This window comes from Tursiops truncatus, chromosome 11 (genome assembly GCF_011762595.2).
Source record: "Tursiops truncatus isolate mTurTru1 chromosome 11, mTurTru1.mat.Y, whole genome shotgun sequence".
NCBI lineage: Eukaryota > Metazoa > Chordata > Mammalia > Artiodactyla > Delphinidae > Tursiops > Tursiops truncatus.
The window spans coordinates 3,868,728-3,889,077 of record NC_047044.1 but is presented as its reverse complement, the minus strand read 5'-3'; the positions used below and the strand labels follow the sequence as shown (position 1 = coordinate 3,889,077).

General features: G+C 60.3%; 1 protein-coding gene and 1 long non-coding RNA gene across 9 annotated transcripts in view; both read right to left on the bottom strand.

Annotated features, from left to right (window-relative positions):
* Window positions 1-20,350, bottom strand: part of WNT7B (Wnt family member 7B) — a 103,406-nt gene that overhangs the window by 61,582 nt on the left and 21,474 nt on the right. For 5 of the 8 annotated variants that reach the window (XM_073788066.1, XM_073788067.1, XM_033865844.2 and 2 more), the window contains exon 2: window positions 14,645-14,867. The exons of 1 other annotated variant lie outside the window; for it this stretch is intronic. In XM_073788066.1, coding sequence (XP_073644167.1) covers window positions 14,645-14,867 — 223 coding nt within the window. Of the gene's footprint in view, window positions 1-14,640; window positions 14,868-20,350 lie in introns of those variants that run through there. 2 more of the 8 variants (XM_033865845.2, XM_073788072.1) reach the window with 2 other exon arrangements.
* On the bottom strand, window positions 9,575-13,965 carry LOC117314141 (uncharacterized). Its single transcript, XR_004528792.1, has 2 exons — window positions 10,510-13,965; window positions 9,575-10,423 (listed from the first exon to the last, which is right to left on the bottom strand). It is a non-coding gene; the product is annotated as an uncharacterized lncRNA (long non-coding RNA).

The window sequence follows — 20,350 nt, the reverse complement described above, 5'->3', positions numbered from 1 at the left end:
CTCCTCGCTGTTGGTTTGGTGTCACCCAAGCCCAGCAGGGCCTGCGACAAGCTTGCACATGGGCGGGGGAGCAGCGGTGAACTCGTATGGGGATTCCAGGAGAGGAGGGGACCACAGTGCTCTGCAAGGAGGGGCACAGGGAACCATGGAACCTCCAAGAATGCCCTGACCTGCCTCTCTAAGGGAGGGCGGGGGGTGGAGTCAGGGAAGGCTTCCTGTAGGAGGTGACATCTTAAAATAAATCTTACCAAGAAGTATGAGTTAACTCCCCATGAGTGCGTGAGAGTGTGTGTATGTGATGTGCGTGACTGAGTACATGGTGTCTGAGTACGTGAGCGTGTGAGTATATAGTTGTGTGGTGCGTGGGTGGTAGGTGCATACTCCTGGTGCAGAGGTGTGAAACGACTTTCTGTTGCTTGCACAAGTCTGAGATCAAGAGCAATAAGAAAAGAGGTGGCCGAGGTCCCGGGGAGCCAGCTTGTGGGTGGCCAGAGATGTCCCATGCAGCAGCAGGCACTTTCCGTGCAGGTGCTGGGGCACGAGGCTGTAGGATGTGCATCTTGGAGCTCACTCTGGCTACGCAAGGGGTGGGGTCCTGGAACTGTTTCGAAAGTGGATCAGCAGAGCTGCGCTTCTCTCCTCCTCACGCCATCGCTCACCTGCTGTCACGGCACCAGCACCCCTCTAACCCTTAGCACGTGTTCTCATCGCACTGTCCCGACAATCGTGCGAGGCAGGTTTCATCCTTATTGCCATTGCACAGGGGGGGACGCTGAGGCACACAGAAGTTATGAGACTAGCTGTTAGGGGCTGAAGCCGGACTCGAGCCCAGGCAGAGGAATCAAAGCCCAACGAGGCAGACGGAGGGACTCGGGGCCTGGGGCGCAGGTCACCGGAGGCCATCCTGCCCCCAGCTTGGCCCCCGTGCAGCTCGGTGACCTTGGGCAGGAGGAGGCAGGAGAAGAGGTGTGCACAGCCCCCTTGCAGAGGAGATGCTGCACTTGGACGATCTGTGGACCCCAGGCGTGCGGTGGTGGCGGGGCACTAGTGGCAGGGGAACGCCGGCGGGGAGCTCTGGGGAGGTAGAGCTAGCCTCAGAGTGGGCGTGTCACAAGCTAGTCGCCCAGCAAGGGGTTAGAAATCTCCACCAGTTGTGTAATCACACCAAGAGGCCAGGCCAACGGCGTTAAAAGTGCCACAACCAAGCCCTGCCTAGGCGAGCACGGTGCGGCCTGCCCTCGGAAGCCCTGCCCGTGACCCTCTTCTTCCCCAAACGCTCTCCCTCCCCATCGGCAGCCAGATGGGGGACTCCCACGTCCTCCGACCTAACGCCCCCAAGCAGGCCAGCAGGCGCCCATGCCGTGCCTATGTGTTTGGCGGGCATTTCACAGAACCCTCTCCCAGGCTTTCTGCTCCCGCCTGGTTTCTGCCCTGCTCAGCTCAGACCCGGTTACTCATCAGTTACTCACCGGGCTGCCGCTCCCACTAATTCCTTTTTTATTTGCTTTTAATGAGCCAAACCCTCTCATCTCACCATGGAGACAAAGGGGAGGCAAGCAGTGAGAGCGCTGCAGTCTAGGGAGAACCGAGGAGAATGAGGTGGGGTCCTGGACGGAGGGGTTCCCACGTGCCCGCACTCTGCACATACATCTTATTTAATGCTCACGACAGCCCCGTGGCCCCATTTCACAGACGTGGCTGCAGACTCAGAGGGCTTCGTTACTGGCCCCAGGTCACAGTGTGCCTGACGTGGAGGGATGAGACGGGCCCCTCCCCCATCACCACAGGGGCTGGCTTGGAATCCCTGGCATGTCGCCTGCACGTCCTCCAGGGTGAGAAGGAGCCAGTGTGTAGATTTAGAAAGAAGTCCCTTGGGCTTCTCTGGTGGCGCAGTGGTTGAGAGTCCGCCTGCCGATGCAGGGGACGCGGGTTCGTGCCCCGGTCTGGGAAGATCCCACATGCCGCGGGGCGGCTGGGCCCGTGAGCCATGGCCACTGAGCCTGTGTGTCCGGAGCCTGTGCTCTGCAACGGGAGAGGCCACAACAGTGAGAGGCCCGCGTACCGCAAAAAAAACAAAAAAGAAAGAAGCCCCTTGAACCCGTGCCCCAGGGCCAGCAAACATCGATGGCTCCCCAAGCTTCAGAGATGCCCTCGAGCCCAGCCGTCCCGCCCACCACGCCATCAAGCCCCACCTGGTCAAGCGCAGCAGCCGGTGCACGCCACTGCTCTGGAACAGGAGCAGCCTGGCTCCCTGCGGCCCGCGCTGGGGGACGCGGGCCCCCTCCTTGCTGGGAACCCTGCCTGCGCGCCCACGTGCCTGCAGCTCACCCAGGCTCTGGACGCAGCTGGGAGGCCCCCTGCTCCCGGAAGCCCCATTGGGGTGAGGGCCCTCCTCGGGGCCCCTGCCAGGTGCCCGCGGGCTGCAGGGGTGGTGGGTCAGATCCATGTCTGATTCTTCCAGGTACGCCCACCCTGCAGCATCATTCCGAGTCTTCATGTGAGCAGGGCTGGGGCTGGACGCACTACATTCATCACCTTCTTTTTTTTTTTTTTTTTTTGCGGTACGCGGGCCTCTCACTGCTGTGGCCTCTCCCGTTGCGGAGCACAGGCTCCGGACGCGCAGGCTCAGCGGCCATGGCTCACGGGCCCAGCCGCTCCGCGGCATGTGGGATCTTCCCGGACCGGGGCACGAACCCGTGTCCCCTGCATCGGCAGGCGGACTCTCAACCACTGCGCCACCAGGGAAGCCCCATCACCTCCTTTTATCTCCACGACCACCCACGGAACAGAGCCTCTTGATGAGACCCATCTCGCAGGGGGGAACACCGAGCCTCAAAGGCGGGAAGTGATTTGCTCCAGGCAGTAGCAGTAATGGCCGTCTGAGCACAGCGGCTGCTCCAGCTCTGTCTGGTGATGAGGGTGGGGAGTTGGGGGAAGGCAGCGAGGATGGTCTGTTTGGGGCCAGCAGCTGTCCTGGGGGTACGCTTCAGACTTGGGAGGCCCGGGGGCCCCTCTTGGGATCCAGAGCCACCCCAGCGTGGATCTGTACCCCCAGACACCAGAGCCAGCAACAGGGCTCTGCAGTCTGCGTCTGGCACCTGACAGGTCAAGGTGGGCTCCATTAGCCACGCGGGGCCCCGGCCCGAGGTTTCGGGAAAGCAGAGAGGGAGGTACGGGGAGACTCGGGGAGGAGCAGGCAAGAAAGCCTTGGACTTGCATTCTCACAGCGGCCCCAGGCAAGTCACAAACCCTCTCTGAGCCTGCGCCCCATTCGCCCTACGGCCCCAGGAGCAGCTCTAAGAGCAAACAGCACAAATGGGCATCGCCCTCAGCATCACCAAATACTGAGCGGGCCAGGGAAGCCCAGGTACAGTGCAGGGGCCCCAGGACAGGCCCAGGCCCCTCTCTGTGCTGTCCACAGCCTCCTCCCAGTCCGCCTGCCCAGCTGCCGCCTCCATGCCTATTCCGGATGAACCCACAACAGCCACGCCCTCAGAGACCACTGCCCCATGGATAAACTGAGGCGCCGGCCGCTCAGGGGCCAGCCAGCTCTGCTCTCCCTTTGCTCTTGGTTATTCAAACTTAACCGCACCCCCACTGCCCCGCTCCGTGCCGGCCAGACCTGACTCCCAGGGAAAGAGGGTCTTCCTGGGTCAGTAGGGCCTAGCCCACCCGGCTGTCCCCTCACCCTGACCCCGATGAGGACGCTGGGGACCAGGCAGATCTCTGTGAGCAGTTACTGGAGGGGACAAATGTGGCTCCTGGGTCATGCGGGGGCCTGGGCAGAACAGAGGTCCCCTTACCCCCCCAGGGCAGAGCTGGGGGCTGTGCCGGCCCTCCCCAGGCCCCAGGCACACACACCCTCCTCAGTGTCTCCTCAAAGCCACCTGCCACTTCCTAGCATCCGTAGGGGCCTGGCACACTATCTTTAGAAAGCCACAAAAAGCCCTAATTGAGCTCATAATGACCCGATTAACTGCGGGCCTGGGGAGGCAGGGTGAGAAAAGCACTTGCATCCTTCTGAGAAGGGGAGCTGGGGACCCGGCACCTAGAGGCTGGGAGGGCCTCAGGGACCATCCAGTGCGAGCCACTCAGTGCAACTCCTCAGACAAGGAGTCTGAGGCCCAGAGAGGGGCAGCATGCTGCCCAAGGTCACACAGTGGCTCAGGAAGTCGGGGAGCCCAGACCTGACATTCCAGAATGACTGAGGTGAGGTCAAAGCCCCAGAGAAGGGGCTCAGAGTCTGAGACCTCGAGTTTAAGTCCAGACCCTAAAATTGGCCAGTTGGGTGACCTTGGACCAATCAAGGGGCCTTTCTATGCCTCGATGTCCCCACTTTGCAAAATAAGGATGACTGCTCTATATGGCCAAGTCACCACGTCAGGGGACCCACGTGTGGTCCCGGGTGGGCAGGCCTGGCCCCAGCACACAGAGGGTTGCTGACGTGAGCTTCACGCCCACACGTGTGGGACACACCACACATGGGCTCTCCGTGGGTGTACACAGGTTTAGGCATCCATGCATGTGTACCTCTGCATGTGTCCCCATGCCCGTGTCCCTGGGCATATGCCTGGACTTACGTTTGTACAAATGCAGTTCCTACAAGCGTGAGCAAGTGTGTGCTCCCGTGTGTGTTCCTGTGCTCGTGGCCAACGCAGCTCAGATCTGTCAAACCCTGCCTCTCTGCCAACCTGTACTTGCCCCTCTTTGAAAAAACACAGCATTTTCTACAATTCAGTAATAAAAAGGCAAACAACCCAGTTTAAAATGGGCAAAGGACCCGAATAGACATTTCTCCAAAGAAGGTATAAAAATGTCCATTAGGGCTTCCCTGGTGGCGCAGTGGTTGAGAGTCCGCCTGCCGATGCAGGGGACACGGGTTCGTGTCCCGGTCCGGGAGGATCCCACATGCCGCGGAGCGGCTGGGCCCGTGAGCCATGGCCGCTGAGCCTGCGCGTCCGGAGCCTGTGCTCCGCAATGGGAGAGGCCACAGCGGTGAGAGGCCCGCGTACCGCAAAAAAAAGAAAAAAAAAAAATGTCCATTAAGCACAAAAAAAGATGCTCAACGTCATTAGCCATCAAGGAAATGCAGATCAAAGCCACGATGAGACAGCACGTCACACCCACTAGGATGGCTAAAATACAAAGAGAGACACTAACAAGTGCTGACGAGGACGTGGAGAAATCAGAACCTTCGTGCACCGCTGGTGGGAATGGAAAATGGTGCAGCCGCTATGGAAACCATTTGGAGGTTCCTCAAAATGTTAAATACAGAGTTACTATTAATATTTAACCCAGCAATTCCTCTCCTAGCTATGTACCCAAGAGAAATGAACACGTGTCCACACGACAACTTGTATGTGAATACTCATAGCAGCCTGATTCGCGATAGCCAAAGGAGGAAACAACCCAAATGTCCATCAGCGGACGAATGGATAAAGAAACTGTGGTCTCTCCACACAATGAAACACTCTTCAGCCATATAAAGGAACGGAGTACTGACACCGGCTACGACATGGAGGAACCTTGAAAACGTGATGCTCAGTGAAAGATGCCGGACACAAGAGCCACATGGTGTATGACTCCATTGATATGAAACGTCCAGCATGGGTAAATCCACAGAGATAGGAAGCAGATGAGTGTTGCCAAGGGCGAGGGGGATTGGAGGATGATGGCTAAGGGTTTCTTTTTGCAGCGATGAAAATGTTCTAAAATTGACTATGGTGATGGCTGCACAACCTGTGAGTAAAAACCAGTGAACAGTACACTTTAAATGCTTGAATTGTGTACTATATGAGTTATATATACTATATGAGTTATATATACTATATGAGTTATATCTCAGTGAAGCTGTTCTAAAAACAGACAGCATCTGATGGTTTTAGGGCATTGCATACAACCTGTCCTACTCGATTTAAACTCTCACAGGGGCCCCACCTCACAGTGAGCATGCTTGGCTCAAAGGAGGCGGGTGACTGGCCCAAGGCCTCACGGCAGGCTGACCACAGAGCTGGGATCTGACCCAGGACCCCAGAGTCCATGCTCGGACCACTCCCCCCACACCCACCAGAACAGGGAAACCATACAGTCTGTCTGCCCCCTCACTGACCAGGCCTGAGACCCAGGCTTGCATGTGTCACGCCCGGGCACCCTACTCCATCTCTCACCCTTCCCTCCCTCACTCCTCTGCTACCATCCCAGCACCAAGCATGGCCTGCCCTCCTGGCCAACCCCAGGGCCCTAGGGAGGAGGCCCTCAGCCCCTAGCCATCCCCAAGCCCACGGCTAAGCATACAGCGGGACAAGACTAACACATCACAGCCCAGGGGACCAGCGGGCTTGGGAGGGTTCACAGGGAGTGCAGGCAGAGGGCCTCGGTCAGAACCACGGACGGGACAGCAGGGCGGGTGGCTGTAGGGAGGGACTTGTGTGGAGGATGCCCAGTGCGGGCCCCTCTCAAGAAGGATGCCGAAGGTGAGTCCTATATGACAAGAGGAATGACCCATGCAAAGGCGCAGGGAACAGTGTTCAGGCAGAGGGAACAGCAATGCTAAGGTCACAGGGAGGGAGGGAGCCATGTGTGTATGGTTTGATGCAGAAGAGACAGCCACTCCATGGTGACTTTGGGAGCCCGTGGGGACGATATTAGATTTTATTCTATGAACATGGAAAGCCCCTGGAGGGTGCTGCTGTGACCGACATTGGACATGGGACAGGGTGGGCTTCCTGAGTCCTTGGCCCGGCCAGTGGGACAGTGCCAGCTGGTAAGCTCCCCCACTCCTCTGAGACCCTCCACCACCACCCCATTCAGCCCTCAGGCTCCCAGGAGCTTAGAAGGGGTGGGAGAATACCTCCCCCTGCCCACAGTTTACAGGTGGAGAGATGGAGGCCAGGGAGGCCAGGAGACACCCTAGGCCACACCAGCAGCTCCCGGGGTCCCCCAGCGGGGCAGCGCAGTGCCCGTGTCCCAGCCTTGGCTCAGTCATGGGGCCTGGGCACGCACCCCCTGCCCGAGCTGCATCCCAGCACACACGGGCGAGGTGGAGAGGCTGTGGGTGGGGGGAGGCAGGGGAGCCTAGAGATGCCTCGAGGCCCACCAGGCCCCCAATCCCCATTTGTGCACTTGAAGGGTCAGAAGCCCAGAGGCCCCGCCCCACCAGGCCCCTGCCATCCTGACCTAGGATTCTGGCGGTGTGGGGGGCCCGGCCTGGACCACCACCGGGTGCGATCCACGCTCTGCTGAGTGAGGCTGGAGAGGATGCCTTGCACCCCGGTGCCTGTTTCTGTACCTGCTAAAGGGAGGTGATAACATCACCCACCTCGTGGGGTCCAGCGCCGCGTGGGTGAGGAAGTGCTCAGGGCGCGGAGGCTGCCTTTATCACCCATCGCAGGGCAGCCTGGACCCTAGGCCTGGGACAGGCGAAGGCCTGCGCTGGCGCTGTGTGTGTGCACGTGCGTGTGCCCGTGCATGTGCGTGTGTGTTGCCCTCTCTGTGTCCCTCTTGCTGTAGGTCTCTGTCTGTCCTTCCCTCTCAGTTTCTGCCTCTCTCTCTACGGCCCTCTGTCCCCCTGGCTCTCTCCAGCCCCGTCCCAGCCGCCGCCCCGGCTCGTCCCCGGCTGAGTCAGTGTCTCCACGCTAAGCTCTTCCCTGCCGTTGTCATAAACAGAGCACTGGAAACAGTCGTGCCAGGTCCGAACACGCCGGCACACCCGCGCCCGCGGCCTTTGTTCTGACCCGGCGGGGCCCTCACAGCCGCAGCGGCCCTCCAGGGGGGTCGTGCTCCGGCTGGGCCCGGGGGGCCTGGCCCAGGGCCACGCGGCGAGGGGCAGCCAGGGCCGGGGGGTCTGCGTCCCCAGCTGGGCTGGCCTTCCAGAAGCTTCCACCCCTGCCCCGTGGCTCTGGGGAGGCTGGCAAGGCCTCTTCTGCGGCCTGTCTCCTTAGGGAGGTCAGCCCCGGGCAGCCTTCCTCAGACCACACCCTCCTTCGTCGGGCCTGCGGCAAAATCAGCCGCTGCCTGTGAGGGGGGACGCGATGGAACCAGAGCCCCTTCCCGCCCCCCCGCAGCTGCCCCCTGTCTCCACCAGCTGGCACCCGGACCCCGCCGGGGCACAGGGCTGAACCGTGGGTTCAGATCTCTAGTTCTCACTGGCGTGTGACCTTGGCCAAGACAGGCTTCCGTGGGCCTCAGTCTCCCCATCTATGCTGTGCGGACAGGGGAACCAGGAGCGAGTGATGTTTGTGCAAGGGCCGGCCGCGGCGGCCTCGGGGGAATGGTGCTCCCACAGTGGCGGCAGGAGGGGTCCCAGGTGGAGACGGACCGAGGTCTGGGCCAGGTCTTGCCCCTGGAGGCCGGGGGTGGAGGCCCGCCCACCTGGGATCTGTGTCCTGCTCGGTGGACCAGACCCCGGCATCCTGGACCCCTCGTCTGTGGAGCCCTGGGCAGATGTGCGTGCCAAGGAAGCAGAGGGTCTTCCTGCCCCTATTCTGAGGAGAGACGCCCCCCCAAGTCCTGGTGGCGTCGGGGCCCCAGCCTCAGCCCTGGTGTGGGTGGGTAGACGGGGGCCCGGAGAATGGGAGGCCGTGCCCAGGGTCACACAGTGGGACCGCGGCAGCGCCCTCTCCCCTCCCAGACCCCATCCGCCCCCCCACAGCCTGTCCTGTCTGTCCGGGCCCTGCCAGTGAAGGTGGAAAATTCCCATCCTGGATGAGCTCCAGGCGGACCTAGAGGAGTCACGTGGAGGGATCGACCACGGCCCAGCCTGAGCCCCCAGCTGCTCACCACCGGCGGGTCCAGAGCCTGGGCGTCTCAGGAACCGCTGCTCCCGGGAGCAAGTTGGCCTTCCGGTGCAGGGGCCCAGAGCCGGGGCCACCCAAGCGACCAAGGCTCATCACACCCTGAACCAGGAGTGGGCTCGGGGAGCCCTGCCTCCAGGAAAGTCTTTCTGATTCTGACATTCGAGGCCCCAATTCTCCCTAGCGTCCTGCCCGCCTGGACCCCGGGCCTCGAGCCTGGACAATGTCTGTTCTGCTGCCTCATGCTGGGCCCCCGGGATGGGGGTGGGGGTAGGGAGTGACCAGGACAGACAGGACAAAGCTGTGTGTCCCTCAGAGCTGGGGCCTGTGGGCCGAGAGGGCGTGCCCGGTGCAAGGCCGGGGCCCGGCAGGCCTCCCAGTCCAGCCCCATCGGCTCACCCAGGGCATCCCGGGTGCAAGGCTCCGAGCGCAGGGCTGGGTGGCCTTCGCTCCACTGCCGGCGCCCTGCCCCTGGCCTGACAGGCAGCAGGCACTCAGCGCTTGCAGGCTGAGCAGTTACAGGTGCTGCCAAAGGGAACCACCCTCACGCCCCTGCGCCGCCCCCGGAAGCAGATGGTCTGCCCTCAGCCGAGCTGGAGGACGGCGTCCTGGGAGAAGGCAGTCAGACCTGGGTTCGAATGTCTGCTCTGCCCCTGACCAGGGTGACTCCGGGCAACTCCTGACCCCTCTGAGAGCAGTGCCGCCAGCAGAGGTCTCACACAAGCCACACAGGTCATTTTAACTTTTCTAGTTGCCACATAAAGGAAGTGAAGATAATTAGGTGAGCTTAAACTTGGTAACACATTTTATTTAGCCAATATATCCAAATATTACCATTTCTACATCTTAATGTGAAAAGATCACGAAAGAGCTATTTTTCTTGCTTCTTTTCTCTCCAAGTCTTTGAAACCTGTCATGTGTCTCACACTCAATGGCACACCGCAGCTCGCACGCTCTCCTGCCCGTGGTGGCCTGTGCCCCCAGAGTGGACAGTGCAGGCTTCGTCCCTCCTGGGGACTCGTGTCGGACCTCCCTGAGCCTGGTGTGCAAGCCCCGGGCAGGGGGCCGGGCATGCGGTAGGTGCACAGGGCCTGGGAGCTGCCCTTTCTCCTTCAAGGCCCCAGCCAGTGGCCGACTTGAAGCCCCCAGACCCTCGCCTTTCAGACACTCAGAGGTAGGCCACTCTGCTCCCTCAGAGTGTCCAGGAACGGATGGCCTTTGCTGAGCCCCTACTGCAGGCAGCCAGGAGGCTCAGGGCTTGCTCCCAACGCAAATCTCACCCACAAAACAAACGGGCGCCACGTGAGGCAGGATTAGGGGTGGCCCCTATGCCTGGTCATGTCCGAGCGGCTCGTGATGGGCGGGACTCAGTGTTCCATGGCAGCTCGGGGTGGGCGGGGGCCCGAGTGCGCGCAGCTGCAGCCCCCATGCCCGTGCCAGTGGGTCCCAAGGGGCTGGGCTCAGGCAGAGATGGGGCGGTGGGTGGCAGAAGGCCCTCTGTGCTCAGACCCACCTGTGCCTTCCTGGCCTTCACAGCGCTCATGCCTCAGCCCACAGCCCTCCAGCCGTGACCCCTCCTGCCGCCTCCGGTCTCCCCACCGTCCCGTTTGCTCCAGGCGCTCCCACAGTTCCTGGAAAATACCATCCACTTTCTTCCGGCCTCTGGACTTTGGTACATGCTGTTCCCTCCACCTGGAGCCCCCTTCCCTGCTCTCACCTTCAGGCTGGTCTGGGTCACTCTGATCCTCCCTCGGGTCTCAACGGACACATCACCCCATCAAGGAAGCCCTCGACAGCAGTCCTCATTCCGTTGTGGCGCCTGTTAGAAATGCCCTGCCTGGGGACCCTGAGTTTCTAACGGGTGTCCCTGGAATACGAGGTTCACCCCTGACTCTCATGCTTTCCCCCGTCCCCCTCCCGCACCCCATGGGAAAAGACAGTTGAGTTGGGGACGCATTCACATACCCCACCCCAACAAGCTCATTTCCAGGTAACGGGAGAGACGGGTAGGAGGGGCCAGGGTGGCCCAGCCTCGCTCTGTAGGGGAGAAAATAGGCTTGGGTGGGCTCCGGTGGCCAGAGGGTGGAGGCCGCCCGGCGTGAGGGGAGACCTCGTTGGTGGAGGGAGGATTAGGGTGGGCCTCAACTCCCCAGAGGAAGCACAGCAACTGGCCCCCCAGGGCCCCAGGGCAAAGCCGGCACAGGGTCATCATAAGAAAGATCTCTCTTATGTGGAGTAGTAAGCTCCCCATCTCTGGAAGCATCCAAGCAACAGCACCAGGTGCTGGAAAAGGAGTTGGAACTTCGCACAGGCGTCGATTTGCGCCTTTAAAGGGTTTGCCTTCAGCTCTCAAGATTTAGGCGTGGCCCAAGGTCACAGGCAGGGCCTGATGGGGGCCTGTCCCACCCACCCAGGCCATCCCCCCTCTCAGGGCCAATCATTAATTGGCACCGCTCGAGTGGCTGCCTGCCAGCCCGTGGCCCGGCTCCCATCCCATGCCCGGGGCACCTGCATGCCTCTTACATGGGCTGGCCTCGCTGCTCAGCCCGACTTCCTGCTTGTGAGTCCCAGGAGCTGAGCCCTGGGTGGAGCGAGGGGCCTGCTCAGACCACCATGACAGCACGCAGAGGGACTCCTGCTGCCTGCAGGGCTCAGCCCAGCTCAGCCTGCAGCCAGGGCCCTCCTGGCTGAGAGCTGGGCCTTCCCCGGAGGGCAGCGAGGAGCCGGGGGAGGGGGTGGGGCTTCCGGCTGGTCGGGAGACAGCCTGGGTGTTAGGAAGCCCACCCCCCCGGGGGGCAGAGAGCAGAGGGAACCTCAGGCAGGTGCTGAGCTGGCCCGGGGCTGACAGACCCCTGAGGGGGAAGCGCCAGGGCGTGGCTTCAGGCCCCCTGTGGATGACAGAGAGCCAGGAGGGGTGAAAAAAGGCTTGGCGGCCAGCGGAGAAATCAGCTGTGAATAAGCAGGCGGAGGGGAAGGGCCTCCCAGGGTGAGAAGCTGCAGGAGGGAAGCGGCCCGGCAGGCTCAGCGATGGCCAAAGCTCTAGTTTCCAGAAGGGATGGAGGGAGGCAGGGGCTACTCAGACTCCAAGCTAGGAAGCTAACTTTATCCTGGGCAATAGGGAGCTACTGAAGGTTTTGGAGGAAGGGAGTGACATGGCATGGACGGGATGGGGAAGGAGGCATAGGGAGGAACTGACAGCTGCCAGAGGAGGGCCAGGGAGGCAGGCCCGCAGTGGCCATGGGGCAGAGTGGGGGGATTGACAGAGGGGACAATCCCAGGTTTCTGCTGGACGACTGGGTGGTCAGGCCAGCAGGGGAGGCTGAGGATGGAGACTTCAGCAGCAAGATGCTGAACGTGTTGACCAGAGGCTCCCATGGGTCAGCCGCGCCGAGTGGTCCACAGGGGGCAGCCGTGCCGGTCTTGACGCCGGTGGGGGGGGTGGGAGAGCTGATTGGGGCGGGGCTGGGAAGGAGCAACCAGAGGCTAGAGGAAGCCCAGGTGAGCTGGGGCCCAGCCAAGGAAGAGGGTCAGTCGGCCACACCAAGGTCACTAATGGCCGGCACAGGGGTGACTGGAGTGAGAAAATGAGGGACGGGGACAGTGGGTGTGGACATCTCTGCCAAAAACTCTGCCTCTGAAATGCTCATGAAAGTGAGAGGGGGTGTCCTAGGTGGGCTCCCTAGAAGCAGAGCCTGAGATGCCTGATCCCAAGGGGAGCTCAGGGCGTGAAGAATGTCACAGAGCAGCGCCACCTGCACAAGGGGACTTTATACCCTCTGCATCAGCCCGTCCTTGGCTGTAGGCACCCCTCTCTGTGGGCAGAGGGCTAGACTCCAAGAAGGAACAGCTGTGAGCTGCAAGCCAAGATCCTTACAGCACCAGGGGCTGCTCTCAGGGAAAGTGATGTGGGTCCCTACGCGGGGGCCGGTCGCTGGCAGGGGGGCCTACGCCAATCCTCTGGGCTTTGGAGGGTGCATAGGAGCCCGGCATTTACTATTGGTGCTATTGGTGAACTCCCCGCCTGGGGCCTGACCCTGACGAGAGGATCAGAGTGGCCAGGTCTCCCTCACCGCCTATGTCTTGAGGTCCTAAATGAAGGGCAAGTTCCCACCTGTCCTCAGGCCACAGGACCATGTCCACTGCCCGTCCCCCTTTGCACAGGGAGGCAGGGAGGGCTACCAGAAAGGGGATCTGAACCCAGCTCCCCCGTGTGGCCACTGGCTACCGCACAAGTCCCCTGGCCTCAGTATCCTCAGCTGTGCCGTGGGGATGGTCACAGCTGCATCGGAGCCCAGGGTCCTGGGGGGCGGGGTGGGTGGGAAGGGGACGGGCAGTGCCAGGCAGGCAGGTGGGCACCTGGCATGAAGCGGGCACTGGTGCCCATGCCCTCCCAGCTGCGGGGGACGGGGCAGGCAGTCCCACCCTCTCCGCTGGCACCTGGAGGGCAGAAGCTGCACTTGGGTGGCGCGGCCCTCGGGAGGGGCGGTGCTACCCCCCGTGCCAGGTGCCACCCACAGGCTGCTCACCCAAAGGAGCCCCTGGGGGCTTTCCCCTGTGCCTCCCCCAGCCCCACGCAGGCGTTCCAAGCCCTGCAGAGCTCAGCTCTGGCCTCCGTCCCGCCAGCTGTGACTCCGCTCCAAAGGCCCAGGCTCCTTGGCCCTCTGGGAACGGAAGGACCTGTTGTGATCACACGTTTGGAGGCTCACCTGTGCCCGCAGGTTGGGGTCTGGGATAACAGGGCAGCCCTGCATGCCCGGCACTGTGTCCCCTTATCACTCCCTGCCCTCTGACCCTCACAATGGCCTGGGGGTGGGGGGTGGCAGGTGTCTCACCATCCCCACCCTCACTCGTTCAACAGCTGTTTACTAAGTACCTACTGCACACAGGCACTGGGAGAGGTGCTGGGGACCCAGACAAGGGCCTGCTCGCTCAGAGCTCAGGTTACAAACGAGGAAACTGAGGCCCCGAAGCCCCAAGGGCAAGACCCAAGGTCACACAGCGGCTCCAAATCAGGTCAGGCTCCGCAAGTCCCACTTCTCCCTTTCACTCCTCAGTCTCCTTCCCTGTAAAATGGGCACACGGGAGCCTCCCCCGGGGCCGTGTGGCCCAGGGACTGTGCAAAGCGCAGCGGGGCTCAGCCCACAGAAATCTGGATGTGCCACTGCCCACGGAATCGGAGGCCACCCCTCTCCCCCGTCCCCCCCCCCCCCCGCACAACCCTGCCCTCCCTCCAGCCGGACTCCTCCCTGCCCCCACCTGTCACACTGCTGCGCCCTGCTGTTCCCTCTGGCCAGAGTCCCTTCCACTCTCAGAATCCCAGCTACAATCATACAGCGCTTCCTGTGGGCCGCCACCTTTCGCATCAAGCCCCCCAACCACCCCCTGCAGGAACCATGACTTACCCCATTTCCAGACACAGACACAGAGACATGGAGAGACAAAGCCTCGTGCCTAGGGCCACCCAGCTGCCGTGCATCAGCACGGCGTGCCTCTAACCACTGCGCCACCAACCTGCCCGCTCACGTCCACACAGGACAGTGTCCCCCAGCCTGACAGCCCAGAGCAAGGGCCCTCGTCCATTCACACGGGCTGGCCCCTGTCGACACCTCCCTCGTTCCAGACGCGGCAGTGTCCCAGAGGGCCAGGCCAGGTCCGGGTCCGGGTCTCCCTGGGGTCCTAGGCCTCCAGCAGGCCACACCCAGAGAAGTGCTGTTACAGCAAAGAAATCAGCCAGCAGGTGTAGAAAAGCGAGCGTGGGCCACCTGGCCTGGCCTTCAGTGGGTGGCCTGGCCCCCAGGCACCCAAAGCCCCGAAGGCGGGGTCCCCGCAAGCCCGGAGGCGCCCTTACCTACTCGGAGCTCTTGCCCGAAGACAGTCTTCTCGCCGAGGGCGGAGCAGTTCCAGCGTCCGAAGCGGAACTGGTACTGGCACTCGTTGATGCCCATCTGCGCCCCCTCCCCAATCACAATGATGGCATCGGGCCGGCTCTGGCAGATGGCACGCTGCCGCGGGGCCAAGCCAGGAATCTTGTTGCAGATGATGTTGGCTCCCAGGGCCACGACGGATGACAGCGCTCTGTAGGGGGGGAGAGGATGCTGAGGAGGTGAGACACCTTGGCAGACTCCCGCCACCCCGCCCCTGCCACTCTCCCCACTCAGTCCCTCGGCCAGCAGACGTGTTCCAGGAGCCCACCTCGTGCCAAGCTCTGCCCGCCAAGGAACAGAGCACAGAGCCCTGCCCTCAGGCACCATGTTCCACTGACCTGCACACAGGATTCCAGCTCGAAAAGGCACACACACCCGCGCCCCCCAGCCTCGAATCTGCAGGAACGGGATCGCAAGAACCACGGCATCACAAGTTCCATGAATCAACAGTCCCGTGGAATACAAGAACCGCGCCTCTCTGTGCCTCCGAATCAGACGCACAGACCCTTCGTGGATTTGACAGCCACCAGCCTGTGACTGTCCACAGCTGCCCCCAAACAGCAGACCCCAACTCCCAGACAACTGAGGCTTTTCCATCACTTGTAGACCCCCGGCTCCCTCCACCCCAGGGTGCCTGGACCAGGCAGGCTGCGAAGTAGGCTGGGCAGGCCGGCAGCCAAGCCCACCGGGTCCTGACTGCGGCCACAGCCCGTGTGTGACCTTTTTGGGGACATTCTGCCTCTCTGAGACCCAGTTTTCACACCCATGACATGGGGTATAAGACACCTTTCTCCCCTCTCCGAGGGGAGAAAGGCTGCACACACGTGGGGATGACTGGTGTTATTGTTTCTGCAAGACTGGGTGCACTCAGAGGAGGAAACAGGAGCTGATGGGAATTGAGCACCTACTGTGTGCTAGGCTCGGGTGCTTTATTGCAACATTGTATCCTCAGAGCGGTCCCCTGAGGGTGCCTAGTAATTAATCTCCCAGCACCCTGCAGGGACTGGGGGGCTGTTTCTCTCTTCCCCTGGGTGTCATCGGTGTGATTGTTTATTCGTTTAAGGAGGTGAAATTCACGTTGCAGAAAGTTAACCATTTTACCGTTCTGCGGCATTGAGTACATTGCCAATGTCGGTCAACCACCACCTCTATCAAGTTCCAAGGCACTCACCACCCCCGAAGGCAACCCCTACCCCTTAGCAGTCACTCCCCTAGCCCCTGGCAGCCACTGGACATTTCATACAGATGGAATCATACAACATGTGACCTTTTGTGCCTGGCTTCTTTCCCTTAGTATAACCTCCTCAAAGTTCATCCTCATTGTATCATGAACTTCCTTCCTTTTTATGATGGCCAAATAATATTCCATTGTAATGCGAGATCACATTCTGTTTATCCCTTCATCACTGATGGACATTTGGGTTGTTTCCACCTTTTGGCTGTTGTGAATAACGCTGCTCTGAACACGTGCACACAAGTTTTCTTTGAGTCCCTATTTTCCATTCTTCGGGGCATGTACCCAGGAGTGGAATTGCTGGGTCACGAGGTCGTTGGTTTTGCTTTCTGAGGAACGGGCAGGCTGTTTCCCCACAGAAGCTGCATCAATTGTTTGGTTTTAAGCACCCAGGGAAGGGACAGCAAGCTGAAAGGAGGCGGGCTGGGTTCCGCAGACCCACAGCAACAGCTGGGTTTCAAGACAGAGTTTGGGGGCAAAAGGTGGGAGTGGGGAGGCCACGAGGGGCTCCCCAAAGCCGCTGCGCAGGCCCTGGCCTCCTAGCACGGTGAGTTCCCTCCTTCTGCCCACAGCCTGCCAGCCCCTTTCTTGAGAGAAACGAGTCAGTGTTTTTCCAGGGCAGCCGAGCACCCACGGCCAGCTGGGAAAGTCCCCGTGTGGCCTGAGCCCACAGCACGTGCTGCGACCAGGACGCCCCGGCGACACTCAATCCCCGTGGCCCGCCAGCCCCACCCACTAATCTGGCCAAGACCCCCCTGGGTCTCCCACGGGCACCACGGGCAGCAACGCCTGAGGCTGGCGTGAAGGAAGAGCATCTGGGCAGGCGGGGCTGGGAGCGGGCTGGAATCTGGGGAATTCAGCCCAAAGTAATTGTAGCTGCTCAGAAAACCAACCCAGGGAAATGAGATGGATGGGAACCCTGCCGGGCACCAGCCTCCAGCCCTCCGGTCGGAGCCTGGATGCGAAAAGCACATTCCCCATGCCCAGATCCTTCCAGCAGGCTCTGGGCTGCCAAGGCCCTGCTGCCCAGGGTGAGAACCCTTGCTCCTGGGGGCAGAAGTTCAGACACATGGGGTCTAACTGGATGCAGCTGGGGGCAGAAACAGATTATTGCAGCCCTGGTCTCCCCTCTCCAGGCAGGCCACCCCTAGCACCCACCTCCCCCCACCCCACCCTGATGGTGTCCCTGAGAGCCCACCTACAGCTCCCTGGGTTCCTTTGATCGGAATCTGATGCCTCCTAGGATCTGGTCTCTGACGACCTGCCACCCCTGCTTGCGCTCGTCCCTCTGCTGGCATGCTGGTCTCCCTCCCTTTCTTCTGTCTCGAAAACTCTCCTGCCCTTCCAGGCCCAAGGGCAAAGCCCCACTGGGCTCTTCCCCAGGCACCCAGGACACACATTGTGGGCGCTTGTCCCTCGAGTACCAACCTCACCCCTGGTCTCATGGTCGTTGTTTCCACCCCTGGCTCCCCCACCAGCCCGCAAACACGTCGAGGGCAGTGCCAGGTCTGAGTTGGCCCTAGGGCCTCGGGGACTGCCCCGTGTAGCCGACCATGAGTGTGGAGTGGACGAATGAATGAACGAATGAATGAATACTCAGGGATTATGTCAAAAAGAGCTCCTGCAAGTCAATAACAAGAAGACCACATTTAAAAAATGGGTGAAGGACTTAAACGTTTCTCCAAGGAGAGACAAATGGCCAACGAGCACGGGAAAAGATTCTAAACATCAATCATCATTAGGGTAATGCAGATCAGAACCACGGAGAGGAAATACCTCACACCCACCAAGACGGCTGTGATCAAAACAACAGAAAAGAGCACGCATTGGCGAGGATGTGGGCAAACTGGGACCCTTATGCATTGCCGGTGAGAATGTTAAATGGTGCAGCCGCTGTAGACAGCAGCTGGGAAGTTCCTCCCAAAGGAATGACCATAGCACCCAGCAATTCCACTCCTAGGTGTGTGTTCAAAAGAATGAAGGCAGGCGTTCCAACAAAAACCTGTACACAAATGTTCATAGCAGCACTAGTCACAATAGCCAAAAGGAGGAACTAACCCAAATGTCCGTCAACGGATGAATGGATAAACAGAATGTGGTCCACCCGGACAGTGGAATATTATTTGGCCACGAAAAGGAATGAAGTACAGACACATGCTACATGCATGAACCTTAAAAACATTATACTCGGGCTTCCCTGGTGGCGCAGTGGTTGGGAGTCCGCCTGCCGATGCAGGAGACACGGGTTCGTGCCCCGGTCCGGGAAGATCCCACATGCCGCGGAGCGGCTGGGCCCGTGAGCCATGGCCGCTGAGCCTGCGCGTCCGGAGCCTGTGCTCCACAACGGGAGAGGCCACAGCAGTGAGAGGCCCGCGTACCGCAAAAAAAAAAAAAAAAAAGAAAAAGAAAAAGTGCGTTATCTTCAGCTCCTCCGCCTTGTCCTCCGAGCCCCGGCTGCAGGTAAATCCAGAGACAGAAGCAGAGCAGGCCAGGGGCTGGGGGAGGGGCAACGAGAAGTCACTGCCTCCTAGGTGCGGAACTTCCACCTGGGGTGATGGACAAGTTACGGAACTAGATAGGGGTGATGGTTACACAACATTGAAGATGTATGAAATGCCACGGAATTGTATACTTTAACACGGTGAAAGTGAAGTGGCAAATTTTATGTTAAATGAACTTTGAACACGATTTTTAAAAATGCTCTCTGGGCTTCCCTGGTGGCTCAGTGGTTAAGAATCCTCCTGCCAATGCAGGGGACACGGGTTCGATCCCTGGTCTGGGAAGATCCCACATGCCGCGCAGCAACGAAGCCCGTGCACCACAACTACTGAAGCCCACGCGCCTAGAGCCCGTGCTCCGCAACAAGAGAAGCCACCGCAATGAGAAGCCCGCGCACCGCAACAAAGAGTAGCCCCCGCTCGCCGCAACTAGAGAAAGCCCGCGCGCAACAACAAAGACCCAACGCAGCCAAAAATAAAATTAATTAATTTTTTAAAAATGCTCTCTGTACACAGGACTCCCACATCCCCGGCCATAGGTGGGATCTGTGGAAGGGGACCAGAGGGGCCTTGCCCGGCTGGTACCCTGTAGGCTTCTCCCAGGCGACTGATGCTGATGCAGTAGGGGGATGGGAGCCCCCAGCCATCCTCCGGATGTCAGTGTGTAGATTAGAGGTAAAACAAAAGCTTCAGAGAAGAGAGTCGCACCGTATACCAGGAGCAAAAATAATCAGATATGGTTGATAGTTCAGAAATGATTTCAACATTGTCTCCCTTACAATGTGGAGATTTTTTTCCCCTAAAGATATTAAATATTCCCATTCTGAGCACCCACCTTGGACAACACAGGCCTCCGCTGTGTCTCAATCCTCTCTTTGCAAGATGAGCCTTGCCATCCCCGTGTTACAGGAGTGCGGACTGGAGCTCAGAGAGGCTAAGGGACCTGCCCAAGGCCACACAGCCAGGTCTCTGCTTCCAGAACTCAGGTGGAGACAGCACTGTGGCTCAAAGCACAGCACACAGTAGGAGCATAATATAGAAGACGGCCTGGAGTGGGAAACTACACCCATTCTTCATTCTCAAAACACAGCTTACATCCTGTCCGCATTTAAAATCCTCCAGGTCACTGGTTAATTCGTGCAGGTTTCTGGACAGCTGCTGGTGCCAGTGGTTGAGCTCTGGCAACCGGTCCGGTGCCCCGTCCATCCCCTCTCCTACAGCCTGACCACTGGCCTCTCTGAACAGGCCTGGCCCGCCTCGCCCCAGGACCTGGCCTCACTACACCTGAAGACCTGCCCGCACTGTTCCTTCCACCCGGAGGGGAGGGGGCTGCAGATGTGAGTGGCGCGTTAGGAAACCGTCAGAGTGGGAAAGGGGTAAAACTACACGGCGTCTACAGAACTGATGCCCTGCTGGAGACAGGAACGGGACTCGGCAGCATTCTGGGGTAACTGCAGTTTGGGGTGAGGACATGCTATGGGCACTCGCAGCAAGGTGTCCCACCGGGTGGGCCCGGCTCTCACCCTCTGGGAGGCTGCCCGCCCAGGTGCCCCAGGAGAGGCTGGCAGGGCGGCTCTGCGTGGCCCTGAGCACAGAGAAGCCGGGCGGGGCGCTCGTGTTTCAGTTGCTGACTTTTTCCATGGAAAATTCTGCTCTGGGCTCATCTCCCTGCGCTATTCAGGGAGGGGCCTCGGGACACAGGCAAGATGCCAGGGGGAGTGGGCAAAGCTGAAAGTCTGGAACTTTCCTCACTCCTGGCCTGGGCCAGTCCCATGAAGGGAGCTCGGAGGAGGAGGGTTTCAGGCCCTGCAGACAAGAAGCCCCCACCTCGTCCCCGTCCCCGGGGGCTGTGGGCAGGGCTCTCCGATCTCAGACCAGAGGGTGCTGGGTTGGAGCCCGGCA